The sequence below is a fragment of the Anopheles cruzii genome, chromosome 2 (assembly GCF_943734635.1).
Source record: "Anopheles cruzii chromosome 2, idAnoCruzAS_RS32_06, whole genome shotgun sequence".
NCBI classification, from domain to species: Eukaryota; Metazoa; Arthropoda; class Insecta; order Diptera; family Culicidae; genus Anopheles; species Anopheles cruzii.
In genome coordinates, this window is record NC_069144.1 from 52,245,448 (window position 1) to 52,261,591 (window position 16,144).

The window sequence follows — 16,144 nt, forward strand, 5'->3', positions numbered from 1 at the left end:
GGACGCACTGCAGTCGTCAGAAGACTGCTCCCCGGCCATTACAGCTGTTATGCAGTACGATCTATTTCCCTTGTGGTTAGCGCGAAATTTATGAATGAACAGCGTCGGAGGTAATACAACCTATCACTTTTAATAGCCTCTCTGCGATTAGCTATGGCAGTCGAATAGTCCCTCGTCATGCGGCTCAACAGAAAGCGCACGAGGTGGACAATGTTGGCGGTCGATGTCAGTTACCAATCGATATCGACGGTTCGACACGGGCACTGATCAAACGATGCACTCCGACCGAAGCGGCGATGATGCGAAAAAAGAGAAGAGATAAATAAATTTATTCAAATGTACGTGCTGTACGAAATATGAATATTCAACGGTTCACACATGATTAACATTTGCATGTGCGCTGTGTGGCTGGTCAAGATGTCGCGTCCGGACCCGTGGTTGGACTAAATAATGAACCCTAATCAAAGTCACCCGATAACGGCCATGAAGTTAATGAAATATTTATTTAGCACCGCCTCGGTGCTAAATACAGTCGCCGGGCATCAACCTAATGAGTCAACGGCTGTGTTTTTCTTTCTCGCTCGCCTTTGATCATTCATAAACATTAAGATTGGGTAAGAAAAGGTTTTGTATCCTTTTTTTGGTAGATTATCTCGTTACATAGGTCTAATTTTCGCTAAAAATCGAAAAAACAACTACCCTAGCGATTAAAATATTTATACGTAACAAAACAGAATCAGGGAAAAGCGGAAAAGTTGAAACTAAACCTACACGTTGCACTTTGCGTCCATCTCTTCGGTTTTGTTTGTATAGGTTTTCCATTTTATCCGGTTTCCGGTTTTTTTTTTCCTCCGGAAGTTTCGCGATCCGGTTCAATAAATTATACGCGTTAGCTGGAGTTACAGTTGAAACTGGTGGAGCGAGCTGTGGTAGTCGGGACGATAGACTCTGCTCGATAGCGTATCGGTCCTACGGAGGAAAACGGAGGGAAAAGCGGTCATAAGTTAAGTGTAATTAGTTTAGAAAAAGTGAGGGTTTTATGAAAATAAAAGGTACCCAACCGCCGTGTAATTAGGGTGTGGGAAAGCCGTGAACTCATTGCGACACGCTAATGGAAACGAGGATCAAGAAAAGATCGTTCCGCTCGGTAGTGGTTACATACTTTAAGGATATTCCACATAACTAAGGATACATTACACATAAGTTACGGTTGCGTTACGTGCCATGAGAAAAAAATATGGTAAATATTTAGTTTGTGGTAAATTTTTTAATTATTTTCTCGGTGAATGCATTCTTTTCACACGAAAAAAATCAGTTAAGGGTGTATCAAATTTGTGTGAGTTTAAATAGTGAGTTCGAACAACGATAAATCATCATCATCTAATACGAGGATCAATAATACAATATAGGGGGTCAGCTGAGAAAACCTGACTTTTCATGATATCGTTAAAGATTTCTTTATCATGGAGGAAAACATTAATGACGATATCTCGATTGATCATGTATTTAATCAAGTAGATAATATCGATTTAAGTTTGGATGAACAAATAGACTAATAAGTATTCTATCAAACGTTTAAATAATAGTTTATGGGTTGGATACTTCGGACGGCGAATAATAATTACTTGTTTACTGGGTCCTACAGAGAGAGAGAGAGATCCAAAGGATTTTTCGGTCGAAAGTATCTTAAGCTTGATCTACTTACATGTGGTGTGGAGGCGCCACTAGCAGCACCGGTTGAAGGTTCAACGATTTCCTCGAGCCCGCAATACTGACTGCATCCGTAACGTACGCGTTGTTGATTTCCCCTGAAACAGAAACAGTGATTGGAGCGGCATGTATGAAACACTTGCGAATCCTTGCGGCCAACCTTTATACGTACTGCTTTGATACTGCGGTTCTGGCTGCAAGCGTACGTGTCGCGTCGCCAGGATGAACGAAAGTGTGGCCAAGATGAAGCCATCGATGCAAGCTGAATCGAACAGATGGATTAGTGGATTCAAATCATGTGCATAGTAATAGGGAGGTGCGCCTAAACAAATTTTAACCTACCAATTATTGCCAGCGGGTAAGCCCAACGCATGCTGCACAGTCCAACTTCGAACCGGTTCGATTCGGGGCCACAAACTTTACGAAACTCGTCCGAGTTCCATCCGAACGGAAACGAAACGCAGGCAATCACCATGCACAGGGCTGTGAAGTAAATGACCGAATGTTAATCTCCAACGTTCAACTTGTTCAACTCTTTTCAAAGATCCCATTAAGTCCCATAGTAGCATCTACTTCGCTTGCTCCGAACCGGCAGACGGGGTGTGCAGGATTGCACAACACTTTTACCCATCCCAGGCTGCAATCCCATGCACGATCAGTACCGCAATGAAAAGAATGGCGTCGTTTGACATTTGCGAACCGCGGCCATTGAAGATCGTGCCACTGCACAGAAACTTAACCGCAGTCGAGTAAGGTAGCGCCAACAATCTTCCCCGGGGGGGGGGGCCTGCGCATTCCTCTCCGAAGCCGAATGAAAATGCTCACACACAATTATATCAACATCATGCACTGACAACCAAAAACAAGTGAGCGAGGAAATGACGATGGGTTTCGCACAGCCCACAGGAACACAATGCGAAAACTTACGGAACCATCAGATAACACAGTGAAACACATTACGCACCAACACCCGATGCCCCCGCGCTCAAACGTTGTCCGCATAGGTGGGCAGAGAAGAAAAAACAAATTTGCATACATTACCCTTATGGCCCTTTTCGAGGCCTCCGCATCTCCGAGCCACGGAATTGAACAAATCCATCAGACGAATGACTAAACCGGCCCTGGGAATGCGCCAAATGGCAGTGAAAAGCTCTAAAAACGTTTACGACACCATTTTTAGTTTTTGTAACGGTCACGAAAACGAACTTCCGCCAAACCAGAGAGACGTGAATAACAAATTGCAAACAGGGCGACGGTCGCGTTAAAAAGACACACCGCGCCGGATCATAACTGGGCGCTTCATTTGTGGCTCATCATAAGTGCTCACGACGCCACACCGGAAATGGAGGGCGCACAAGTGGTCGTTTTAACGACGCTCAGGTCGTGGCCACAGCATAATTCAATCTGCCGCCTCCTTTCGGATTTTGCCGGATATCATAGTGGAAAGTTTCGCCACACCAGGAAGAAGTCATTAATGAAGCAATGAAAGTGTCCGCTCATTTGAAACAATCATTGCCGTCGTCTCAGTGAAAACTTGTCAGCGCCACGAAAACCACAAAAAAAACAAATCGTTTCGATCACCGATTGTCCCAAACGACGCGGAATGTTGTCCAATGTGCTCTTCCAGGCGGAACCCGGCTTCCTCATCGGCTTCCAATCCTACAAATCCAAACCGATTTAAAGCTGCGCAGCAGCGTTTGCGTATTTTTCTACCACGCCGGTTACGTCATGGCTTTTCTTTTTCACGTTCGAAACAGGACACGCAATGCCCGGTAATGGTGGACCGTAAACTCATCCGAAAATTTTGTTTGGCATTTCGCCAGCCAAAGCGCACCCCAGAGTGGGTCATATGAATGGAAAGGAACAAACGAAAGTAAACAGCACACCGGGTCTTATGCACAACGCCCCCAGACGGTTGCCTCAGTGTCCTCAATCATATTTGTGGCCGATCTGTGGCCAATGGCAAATCGTTGGCTGCGTAATTTTTGGGTTCGCGTTGTTCAACGGTAGCTGAAATGGATGATTTGATGGCGGGCCGCCGTATTGGGTCATAAGCTCTTACACATTGGCCCCGTCCTTTCGGTTTTGCGAACGTATCTTCCGAGCCATAAAGCGCATCCTCAATTCAAGCACTGCCCATAAAAATGTACACGTATGCGAAGTGAATGGTTTATTACTTCAATGCTCGATCACCGAACCGATCCGCAAATCGGATAGCCTGACCGACAGAGGGTCCTAAAACGGCATAGATCTACATGAAGCCCGCCGTTGTTTAGATCCCATTTTACTTTCAAATCAACTTTCACTGTGCGAAAAACAAAAGCGTATACCACACGTCGGCAACATTGTCCAGGACGAAATAAGAGCACCGGCTCGGGCTCGCTAGCGTAGGAAAAGTCAACAAACTTGGCCAGCCTAGCGAAACTAGTTTCCCGACCACGCCGCCGCACGATAAACCGGTCGTTAACCACGATAAAGGTCAGTTCCAAGCGGGCGGAAATCGACATCTGGATCTACGCGGTGGGATCGCAACCAGATCGCATCGGGCACCGGGAAACCGTCGCGATTTGGATGCTTTCATTTTCCACCGCTTCGACGATGGTCGCGCGAGAGAAAAGTCGTCCTTTCACTGCTCGAAACTCGAGAAGGCCACAGCAAAGGCAAAAAAAGGTGTCCCCCAATGAAGGGCCATGGCACATGTAGGTAGCGGCCCGTCAGCGCGCCATAGTGACAATGACCCACTTCCGCGGATCTCTCTCGAGTGAAAGACCACGAGCAGCACCGATCGATCGAACTGACCCACAGATTATGTGTGTGTGTGTGTGAGTGCATGAGGGGGACCCGGGACCCGCGGCTCAAAGCAATTTCTCTTTCTTTTCCGGAATGGAAGAGCTTTCTTTTGCACAATCGTTCCCCTGGCCGGAGCCAGTCGTCGACGTTCGCCAGAGACCAATTTAAGAAACCGGTCCACTCACAACGATGATGATGATGATGATGTTGAGGCTGGCAACGCTTTGCATCGACTCGGACCGGCCTAATCGTCGGCCTTCAAAGTGGATCGGGCAGCCACCACCACAAGAGGCGAAGCAGTCAGAGTACTCGAACTGCACGTAAACCGGATTCCGATCACGCCTTCGGGAAGATGGGCGGCCCAGATGGGGGCAGTTGAGTAGCTATTTCCGAGCGAATAAGTGGAAGCCTTTTCAATGCCCTCGCCAGCCTCTTTGTTATGATTCCGCTCGAACACCGAGATCGCCCGTCACAGGGTGGAAAATTGGCAATTCAACGTATCTTCGGTCCCGCGAGGGAGTGCCGTCGTCGGTGGGCGGTTATCGGGTTTATTCCACCACACCGACCTTGCCCGGCTTCCGCATGCGACTGTGAACCGTCTCGGGATTGCTTCCGCCATTTGGCGAAGAATCGAAGACGCGCGCGACCGTAAAGCTCTGATCTCTCCACCGAATGACTAATTGTAGCCAGGCGCTAATGAACTTTTGGGGGGCCCTCGCTGAGAAAGAAGTGTGCGCGAGCGCACGCGCTCGAACGGCCCCCGATGCCGATGCCGACATTTTGTGAGCGTTTCCCACAAATTATCTGCCAAATTCCCCACAAACACTGGCGGGTTTGTAAGTTGTCTGTTTCACACACCATTGTGCCGTGCCGTTGAGTGCCATCGAGTAGCGGAAGGAACACCGCGGATCCGCCTCTTGAAGATCGCGAGGAAGAAAGTTACTCACCCGAGAGCATCTGCATCCAGCCGCAAATGTGAAAAACGGTCGTCGACTTCATGAACACCATCAGGAGCAGACAGCAGATCGCCAGCGCAGCGGTGCCTACGGCCAGTCCACAAAACACGGTCGCTACCTACAAACAACGGGGAAGATTAGTTTCTAGAGCACTCTCTTAATGCGGTCACTGATCACCAGGGGGGTGGCACCAGGTTAAGAACCGTTCACCGGACCCAAGGCAAAGAACCTCTTTTTCGTGAGCCCGAAACCGATTTGCATCGACCTCGGGCGTGTAATTTATTCCGTGAAACCACTCTCGAACGTAACGGTCCCCCGAAGGGCAGTGCTCTACTCACGTCTGCTAAGTGTTAAGTCGACTAATCTCCCCCTCCCGGGTGGGGTTCACTCACCTGAAAGGCTATGGATTGCATCTCGAGCAGTTCTTCCAGTTTGCCGCTACAGCTATCGTTGAGATCATCTTTCTGGCAGATCTGCCACAGGCCCAGCCGACCGCCGGCATCGGAATCGGAGTCGCCAACCCATTCTGCAAAGTAAGTACAAGATTACAGTTTCGCTCACAATTAAATGTCCCGTGAAACGCGTGCCGTGAGGTTAACAAGTTTGCGTCACGAACGCGTCCATTTGCCACGCACCATTACCCGGTGTTACTGTGCGTGCGTGTGTCAATGGAACCAATTACACTGCGCCGGTTCCTGACAGATCAGACCGAACATTTCCTGTATTTCGTTTCAAGACACACCACCGCCGCGGCGGCCCAATGTTGTATAACATCGTCTCGTAAAACCACAAAAACCGAGCCGACCGGCAGCAGAACGAAGCCAAAATCTCTGGCCGCCGTGGCCAAAGGGGTTCGCTGCGCCATTTTAAACCGCGTGCAACATCAAATCGGACACTAACCTCTCGTTGTTGCAGCGCGACGGAGCACTTTCCAGCACGGCCAATGGAGCACGCAAACTCCGTACAGAAAGTGGACCCCCCCCCCCCAGCCCCCCTGCCCGTGAAAGGGCACACCAGGCGTGGCATTCGCCAAGGGTCAAAAAGGACCACAAATCACCGCGCCAAGCGCATTATGCTTAAACCAACAAATTGTTCAAAGCGACCGGGCGATTGCATAAGGCCGTGGGGTTTGGTCTAAGTTCGCCGCTTAACGGTTTCGCCGGTGCTTAGTGTTTTGCCAACCGACCAAGGCGGGGTTGTGTAAGAACGGATTCGAACAAATGTCCTTCGGCGGTATGTAATAAGGTTTAAGTCGATCATTCTTAACCGAACCAAAATCGCAGACTTGAAGCCTTATTTACATGCCAATTGAAATGCTTGTTGCGAAACGGGCTTGATTTGAAGGTTGATTTGTTAAACAGTTATATTTGCGTTAAAGAATTTGGTAGAGACGTTCTTTGCGTTCGGGCCTTATTCGGTTTCCATTCGCCTGTGTTGGTCTTTCTCCAATTGCTTCGAGCGTTCACCATCTTGTGGAGCAACGGGAAGTAATGATTGATTATCGCAAAAAAAATTGACCGACGCTTCATCTCTTCTGCCTTCGCGTCGACATCGACTCGGTAGGTTAGATAACCGACCAAAAAACCTTTTCTCCTGCCTTCTGACCAAATATGAGCCGCCATCTCGATGAAATGATTGCCGGGCGCTAAGGCGCTACGAAATGAATCTTGAAACATGCAAATCATCTTTCTTCGCCAGCCCGTCTGCCCGATGACCAGCGAGATGGAAAAGCCGGTGCCCGCCAGAAACCTGGCCACTAATTAGCCTGCCCGCAGTGCCAAAGCGCCAAGCGGGGTGTCGCACCAGGGCGAAAGGCTCGAAGATTGTATTATTTTCCTTCATTTCGCTCTTCCGGGCACGAGCTTAACTCAAACCACAAATTAGCTTCGCGCAAGTGAACAATGCAATCGGTTCAATTCGTCTTAATCAGACGACGAATTAGCAGCAGCAGCATACCGCTCTGCTGCCGCTCGGTCTGTGATCTGCGGCCCGCGGGGCCGCCATGAATGAAATGGGGAAAATTGGGCGCGATTAAAAATTTCGCCAACCGCCACCGCCATAACTCCCCCCTGAACCAGCCAGCTGAAGATGATGGTGAAAAACTTTTACTTTCCGGTCACGGGCGATTTTATTGCATCACCGGGCCCGGGTTGCTTTCGTTCATGCTTCTTATGTGCAAAACGAGAAAGGGGCCGCGAACCGCGATAATCATTATGATTACTATGATGGATTTCAGCACCCTCAGCGCGTCTGAAGGGATCCGGAGTCCGATGTTCCGAGCCGGAGTGCGACGACCGGGACGCTTTGATTTATTAGCTTTTATTTTGCTAGAGAAAATGCACAAATTGAACACAACGATCGCTGCTGTCATCGAGGTGATCAAGGGGTCGATTGCTCAGGTTTTGCAAGACTGGACATAAGCACACAATTTCGATGTCCAACAAATAGATTATTACAATAGAGAATAGAGATTGTTGTAAGAGTTAGAACGGTTAGTGTGGATTATCGGTATGGTTCCAATCCAAAAGATTCCTTGAGATCAAACCTTGACATTAAATTTAATTGTGATTAAAGTACAACAAGCGAAACCTCGTATCTGATTTCATAACTGTCTGTTTTGTTCAGAGCATACATTAAAAACCCGCTCCACTCTTGGCCAACAAATACCAACAAATAAAATATCTCTTACAGATGGTTTGAGATCATAATCTTTGCCCGTTTTATGCTCAAGAGTAACAGCTTCTCGGGGACATTATCTCGTTGCCTAAAAAGCGAACTAGTGTAGAAGTGGGCAAATCAAACGCTGCCGCAACCAAAACAAAGACCCCAATCCTAATGGCAAACGGAACTCGCTGGCTCACGGCAGCCATATACGTACACCGCGGGTTTAAGTGGAGCTTGCGAAAAGTGGTCCAATTGGCGGCACCGTTTTGACCGTCTCGAACTATTGCAGCCCAAAGCTGCGCAATGTGTTGTGGCACAATTGGGTGGTTCGGTGCAATAGACGCGGCGGCTCCACCTCACCAAAAGCGAGGCGATGTTTGGACACCAGCCTCGGGCGTAGAGGTCACGAACGATGGACGGATCGATTGGCGGATCGGAGGCTGGACCGTGTGGACACTTGCCACGCTTCATACCGGCCACCGTTCACAGCTGACCTCTGGCTGGGTGTTGGCTCAAATTCTTTCGGTGCAAGACGAAGACGAGCCGACCTCCTTTACGGGCGTAGCTGGGAACTTTTCGACAGGTTGACGCACCACCTGATGCCGCTGAATTCCATTTTCTGAGCAGTGGCCACCTGTTATTTCGGTGGAAAATTACACCATATCATTCGTTCACTAGCGGTAAACTACCCATTGTCTCGCTCGCTACGTGCGAACAACGAACCGTTAAAGGGAAGTTGTTAACGATCCTCCACTCGCCACAGCATCTCAATGGGTGTAGAAGGAATGAAACGCTTTTCAAAGTACTAAAGTACTGTAAAATCCACTCAACTGCCCTCCGTTATGTGAAGCATTAAGAGCTAATTTGCGCGAAAAAAATTCTATACAATCGGTGCGCTGCCGCATCCGAGGCACGAACGGTAGCGCATTGGTAATGGAGCGATTGCGCTGTTTAATGTGTTGTTTGCACTGTTACTTCGCCTGGTCCTACGCGAAGGGTCCTGCGAATCAACAACCTTACTTTCTCTCATAAACCCGATCTGACGGATCGCCCTCCGTCACTTCATCCGGGTGTCCAATTATCCAATCGATGCAATTAATACAGTGCACCAAAACGAAGCCAGAGGCATTCGATTCTCTCACGATTTCACTCAACTCGTTTGATCATTCGAAAAACGAGCTTCAAAAGTTCCTAACAACTCAATTTCAATGTAGACACTAATCGAAACACTCGGCTATGTTGCTTATATTGATTTATTCGCATAACCTCCGTTAGGCGCAAGATAATCGTTGAATTCGTTTCATTGTCACAACACCTCGCTAATTGCCCGGCACGATAGCACGGAATGGAAATTGCCACGCCATTTGCTTTGACACATTTACCATGCTCCGCTTTTAAAACAAAAGCGTACCCGAAAAGGCTTCCATGCGCGCTGAAACCCCCCAGGAGGTTGCGTTTTCAGCATATTAATTTCGACGTTTTGCACCGAAATGTCACACATTTCGCGATACGGCAGCAAACGGAGCGTGCCCGAGTTACGAAACACACGCCAAACAGAGGAAAAAGGAAGAATTCAATCAACTCGCCATACGCCGCGTGAAGTACGATTTCTTGCGCAACTATCTTGATGTTCCGACGCTCTGTTCTATGGAGAGTTTATCCCAAACACATATTTTGCAACTACAAGAATGTGATGATCCAAACTTATTAATTCTCCTTATTAAATCTATCAACTGGAATGGCTTAAAGAAAACTGTACTCCAAGTCGGTATCGAGAAACAAAGAATGAATGAGAACACTTTACCAGCTGTTTCCGTAAACTTACCTGGCGTTACGAACGCCACAACACTGATGATGGCGTAGCAGATGCTGAAGATCGCCCAAAGGACGGCGATCGCTTTCGAGTTGCGAATGTAGTTCGTCGCGTACATGTGGCTCGAATCGACATACTCGATCTTCGTTCCCATTGCGAGCGGGGTTGTTTGACTTTTTTACGATCACGATTGTTGTTTCGATGCAAACTACGCCGATGACACGCACGCACGAGTTTCACGAAGCGCAGAGCAGCGAAAAGGGTCTCACAAAAACCTTAAGCACCTTCCACAACCTTTGCCCAGGGCAAAACGGTACACATACGCTTGCACACACACACTAACGATGTACTACCAGCCGCTACCACATTGAAGTGGTTCACTCTCACTCCGGCAAACTTGGCGGCACTAAATTGTCGCCAGCGTTGGTTAAATTTTCACTTGAGCGCTTCGAGCCAACGATGACGACGACGCTTCGCCTCGCAACGGTTTCCTAACCACCGCCGGATCATACACCGTGAAGTGGTGGCTGGCCGGCTCCTGGCTTGCGGGACAGTTGTGGGATTGAAATGGACGCCGCTGGACTAACCGCAACTGGACGACGACGAAGATCGCAAACGCTGGATGGCTGGCCGTAGGTGTTGATTTCTGTCGAAAGAAAATATGGCGTCAGTACGGGCGGCCGTTGCAAAAAGCTCTCTAGCTCATCACGGCCCTTTCCCCCTTGGATCGGGTGATACGATCAGCAGCATCGAAGAAAGGCTAGGAAATCGGTGTTTGTTTCAATTTTCTCGACGATCATGATGGCAACCAGAGCGCTTTCTGAGCGTATTGCGTATGGTAATTAATACTTAATGTAGTTATCGTTGCAGTCACTTTTGCAGAGGCTCAAACGGGACCTGTAAACCACAGGCATAGTTGCTCGTGCAGTGAAGTGGCCCTCGGAATTAGGCACAACCAATACACTCTGATCGTGCATTTATCGGTTCTTCGGCCAATTTCCATTGCCAGCTCCGTGCGGAAGTTATCTTCCGTTATCGTTTTCAGCTTCCAAACGAAAACTAATTATAAAATCAAGCGATCCCAAAAGCCCATTACCTTCCGTTTTGTTGATATTTACCACTTCCGATTAAACAATCTCAACGATTCGCGGCCTGTGTTTGTTTTCGCCCGAAGCACAAGGCTCTCGACAAATCAGTTAACGAACTTCACCCAACACCAACAGGATGCCCCGTCCAACACCCCAAGCAATGGCGTAGACACATGTTTGCCCGCTTCTGCTCATCCCACGTGCCGATCTAGTAATTTATGTAATCAAAATCAAATCAGTGGCACCACTTTACAGTCATCCGTACACGCGCCCGCGCGCTGCAAGGAGGAATCGTTTCATTGCAGACAAATTTCCTTCACACTTCCGTCTTCCAGTCGAGGAAGAGAAGGAGTGAACGAGATGAAATAACTAAATACTTCACTCAGGCACCGCGGGCACCGGCGATTGCAACATATTAACAATACAACAACTGAGAAATGTTGGTGGTGCGCATGGAACCACCGTGAGATACCGCAGCCCTGTGTTACATGAGCATTAAAACCCGTGTTCCGTTTCGGTTCGGCCAGCAAATCACTTTTCCATATCGGCGCATCTCGCAAACCGTTCCTTTTCCTTTCGGTCCGCGATGGCAGATCATCCGGGGGCGCTCTCGTGTGTGTACCCTTTTTCCGAATTGTTTCTGGGTTAACTGAAGATTTGAAGATTTCGTTTATTGCTTACCCAGACCTACTGGAACAGTATGTTCACTAATTTAATTAATGTGACCAACATATGAAAATATAAACTTCCTCTGCCACAAAGTTTAACTGTTTCAACAACCAATAAGCGAATACAGACCCATCTCTTTGCCCGGTTCGTATCATTCACGTTCGTTGAAGTCTTTCGTTCGGGTCGCCGGGCAGCTTACGTAACCTTTCCAATGCACACCCGCATACGCCGTTAGCTCAACACCGATACGATTGTGATGCTGCTGGCGAAGAATAAACAGCACGTCCTCAATGATCGTGATCGGTAGCCATTTGGCGTGTAAACTAGGCTCTCGATGCTAATAAAATTCCTAACTCGCCCCGTTACGCGGTAGAAGTGTTTCTGCTGCCGACCGCCGCCGACGAGTTCTTCTTTCTGTTTTGTTGCCTCTCTTTGCCAGACATGACCTCGTTTCGATGAACCCCACTTGTGGTGGTAAAGGCACATCTTCTTCACATCACTTTAATGCTCCGAAGTTCGCCGTAGCGTTCTTCAACAACAAAAACGGGGGGCTGCTGTCATTTTGATTAATAGTCCTACGTTTAAGCAGATCTTCGAAATTGTGAAATTCGTGCCCCAAATACGTGTTTCGGTTACGAAAAGTTGCACATACTCCTGTTATTTGTTTACATTCCCTAAGTCGTCTCATCAGTCTTTCGATTGAACGATAACGCGCGTGTGTGAGTTCCGTCACTGCGACGATCTTCGACCGCGATCTTCCCGGACGCCAACGAAACTGGTCACCATGAGCTTTGCGGCCTACCCGTGGTGAAGGTAGCTGGCAACCAATTGCAATCTGCCGCTCTCTTCCTTCCTATAAGCCACGATCACTGTAGAGGTGCTTCGCGGACGAGCGAGAGGGAGAAAGATCGGGTTGCCCGTCAGGTGCTGTGGTTTCTCTTCACTGCCCTGCCGTTCCACGCCCCGCTACCATATGCCCACAAGAAAGAAGAGCTGACACACCACAAACACTGCCGCCGTCGTCGCAGGTATCTTTCCGTCCCGAAAACAACGTGCGGGTTGCGCGTCCTCGTGCGCTTCCCGTTCCCATGGGGCTAGAATGTGGCCATGGGTGCAAGTGAGACAGACTCCGCCCGTTCCTCGATCGACGCTGCACCATCCCGCCGTATGCTATGCGACTTTGACTTTACCACCTTTGTCCGTCCGTAAGCGCGTGCTGCGCGGCGTGCTGATCGCCTGGTACTTTTAAGCTTACGAACGGGTAAACTGAGATCACCGCAGAACGCGGCACCAACACCGACCGGCTCCGTCGTCATCGGACGGGCGAGAAAGCCCAATGATTCAGCGCGTCGCGTTGGAATGGAAACTTGGGGTCAACAGAACAAGCTTAGCGGGTGCAAAAGGGCCGGCTTTGCGTTCATTGCCGGAGCTTTCCAGGTGAGATTCACCTTCGAAGCGATCTCCCAAGAAGCTGTTAAAATCAGGCACGTTATTTCTACCGCGTTCACACAAGTTGGGCACTGTTTAGCGACAACATCCTCTTATTTTTATTAATTCCTTCTCCCGAACCGAGTTCGGGCTTCACCTAGCTCGCACTCAAGGTCGACTCCTCGAAGGTGTTCCGGTCAATTTGTCCGGTTTGGCGCCGTAAAAGGAATGCGCTTTTATCCTTTCGAACGAATGTCTCGCGCTGACAGTTGGCGCCCTCGTCGCAACGCTTCGTCGATCGGAACCAAGAGCCCAACGGGGCCACGAAGGCCAAACACAAGCTCACACAGTTCCAGATAATGGGCCACAGCGGGCCGATTGTTCAAATTTCCTTATACGCTTGCACGATGAATTCCCACGTATTGGCAACAAAACGGAATGGTTTATGTCTTCATTCTTTGCGTCTTGACCGCGGCACGTCTCATAAAATAACATCACAGCGCGCGGTTCTTGATCGCCACCGTCTTGTGTGCCCCAGAGAGCGGGCTGCTGGCCGTTGATGCTGACGCAGTTGACCTCCTTGTGGGGTAGATTAGTGTGAAAAATTTTCGTTCGCGAACCGCCTGAACCCCTGCTGTGTGTCCAGCCGCAGTCCGGACCAATGGCTCCATCTCTCGTAGCGCGTACCGTTAGCAGGCGCAAGTTAGTAAGTCTGTAGACGCACAGGAATTCTTTTCAACCGGATTTAACACACTTCCACTGCCGTCACGGGTCGATTTCACTCATCTTCGCCCGTTAATCGTGCGCTATTTTCGAAAGGCCGCCAGCCCGCATGATGAACCTTTTCTTAGGTCTTTAAGATTCGATCGTGCTGATCGTATTAGCCAGCGAGTGAAGTTGTTGGGAAATCAACAACAGGCCGACAGGTCAGAAAGAACGAAACAACGACCGTCCTGCCGTTACCACTACAAACACGGGACAGCACCACAAGCACACAATCTTGAGCATGCAGATGAGAGAATGATCGCACTCTAAACCAGGCCCATAATGGAACGCACGATCGCGTCGAAACTTGAGCCGAACTTGAGTTGAAAGGCAAAGCACGCTACACAAACCTTCGAAGTAGGATCGAGTTTGGCTTACTGCGGCACCGAACTAACGTGAAACTCCTCTCACCGCGACTTCTCGTACGAAACTAACTTTGGCCACCAATCTTCCGAACGTTTATGCTTTGCAGCCACATAAAGCGAGGATCGTTTCCTCTCTGGATTTACCTCTTTCTCCGGTTCTCTCTCTCTCTCTCTATCTATTTTCTCTATGTGGAAATTGCGACCACCAATACCACCGCCAGGAAAATGCGCCAGAGTAACATATTTTTAAAAATTCCGTACCATCTTTTTAAAACTCGAACGTAATAAGCCAGCTAGTAGTTTATCTTAGTAGATTGCTATTTTCTCAAAAAGGTAATAAAATTTGCACGTTTGCAATCGTACATAAAAAAGCCTCTTGAAGCCTGTCAAATAATAATACGAAAAAGTTAAATGAAATTCTACAACCGGCTGTAATTAATAGTACAATCTTCTTGATTTTCTATGAAAACTCATTACACGTGCTGAGTACTGAAATTGTTGAGCCATACACGGCTTTTGACCAATGTGTTTGAATAACGAAACAAGTTTCTTCACTGAAAGTAGTTGTGACTAATTGGGTTTTAATCTTTGTCAGCCCCAAACTATATGAATTTTGTTTAATAGCAAATGAAGTTAATTCACTGATCTGCCCATAGTCTTGTAAAATTATGTTTAATAGAAGATTACAAAGAACAAATAGAAAAAGTCGTGTCAGTTCGAGTTACTTTTTATTCCTCGGAAATCACTATATAACAATAAAAAAACCTTCAGTTAACATGGTTTCTTGAACTTAGTGATTTAAACTCTTTGTCGCATTAGCTTTTCTAAAACTAGAATCGCGTTTCACGTACATGGCAGTATACAGCAAACAATAAAAATAAACAACCTTAATCACAACTGTCTTTTCGTGCTGAGCGTGCTTAGAATATAGCAAATAGGGCCAGGCAATATCTGAATGGTTTATCACTCGATATCGTCGTATTGTATAAAGGAATGTACGTTGATTCCAGCCGCGTCTAGCTTCTTCCTTCCCCCTAGTTCCGTTAATTCTATAATAACGACATTTTGCTCCACGATTCCCCCGAGTTGCTGGACCAATTTATTTGCAGCATCCATCGTACCGCCGGTGGCCAACAGGTCGTCGATAATCAACACCTTTTGGCCGGAACTTATGCTACCCTTCTGTATCTCGAACACATCCTGTCAACGGAATGGAAAAACAATGTTTAACAAACTCTGATAAGGATGATCTCGGCGTAGATCGTGCACGTACAGTTCCATACTCCAGGACATACTCTTGCTGAGCGCATGAACCCGGAAGTTTACCCTTCTTGCGAATCGGCACCGAAGAAATGCCCAGCTCGGCAGCGATGAGCAGACTGAACAGAAATCCGCGCGCTTCTAGGCCGACGATCACCTGCACATCGGGACATTGCTCACGGACGTACGAAAGCAGCACATTTTTGATGGCCTTGCAAACTTCCCCATGACGGAGGGCGGTAAAGATATCTCTGAAATGAAGGAAACATAAGTTTAGCAATAACACAATTTACCAGTTTCTCATTGATAACACACTTGAAGAGAATTCCCTTCTTCGGAAAATCCGGATACTCTCCGATGTGTTTCTTAATCAGCTCCACATTTGCACTTTGATCGGAAGACATTCTTTTAGGAATCTAATGGTCGGGGTAAACCGTCGCGTAAACCGTGAACTGGCCGAGGGTACACGGTATGTGGAATGATTATTCACACAGCATCCCAATCAGACCACCAGAACTGATAACAGCATTAGAAGACTTTGCTAATGTTTGCAGTGCAAATGGAAAACATCTGTATTGACAGAACACATGTGAATTGACAACCATCAACTGTTATACACATTCGGCGCGAGCGCGT

General features: G+C 48.0%; 2 protein-coding genes across 4 annotated transcripts; both read right to left on the reverse strand.

The window, feature by feature from the left end:
• Positions 1-653: 653 nt before the first annotated feature.
• Positions 654-12,455, reverse strand: LOC128267206 (LHFPL tetraspan subfamily member 3 protein). 3 transcript variants are annotated; one of them, XM_053003997.1, is made up of 8 exons: positions 12,343-12,455; positions 9,946-10,579; positions 5,849-5,982; positions 5,448-5,574; positions 2,053-2,193; positions 1,883-1,972; positions 1,706-1,808; positions 654-969 (listed from the first exon to the last, which is right to left on the reverse strand). In XM_053003997.1, exons 2-8 carry the CDS (start codon positions 10,085-10,087, stop codon positions 900-902), a joined length of 807 nt encoding a protein of 268 aa, XP_052859957.1. In that variant the 5' UTR covers positions 10,088-10,579; positions 12,343-12,455; the 3' UTR covers positions 654-899. The 3 variants fall into 3 exon arrangements, with proteins under 3 accessions (XP_052859957.1, XP_052859956.1, XP_052859958.1); XM_053003996.1 differs by lacking the exon at positions 12,343-12,455 and adding an exon at positions 11,703-11,780; XM_053003998.1 differs by lacking the exon at positions 12,343-12,455 and adding an exon at positions 11,703-11,780 and having other exon boundaries at positions 1,871-1,972.
• A 2,504-nt stretch (positions 12,456-14,959) lies between these two features.
• On the reverse strand, positions 14,960-16,019 carry LOC128267466 (adenine phosphoribosyltransferase). The gene is made up of 3 exons (XM_053004302.1): positions 15,824-16,019; positions 15,522-15,759; positions 14,960-15,448 (listed from the first exon to the last, which is right to left on the reverse strand). The coding sequence occupies exons 1-3, from the start codon at positions 15,910-15,912 to the stop codon at positions 15,212-15,214; spliced, it is 564 nt and encodes a 187-aa protein (XP_052860262.1). The 5' UTR covers positions 15,913-16,019; the 3' UTR covers positions 14,960-15,211.
• Between the last annotated feature and the right edge of the window lie 125 nt (positions 16,020-16,144).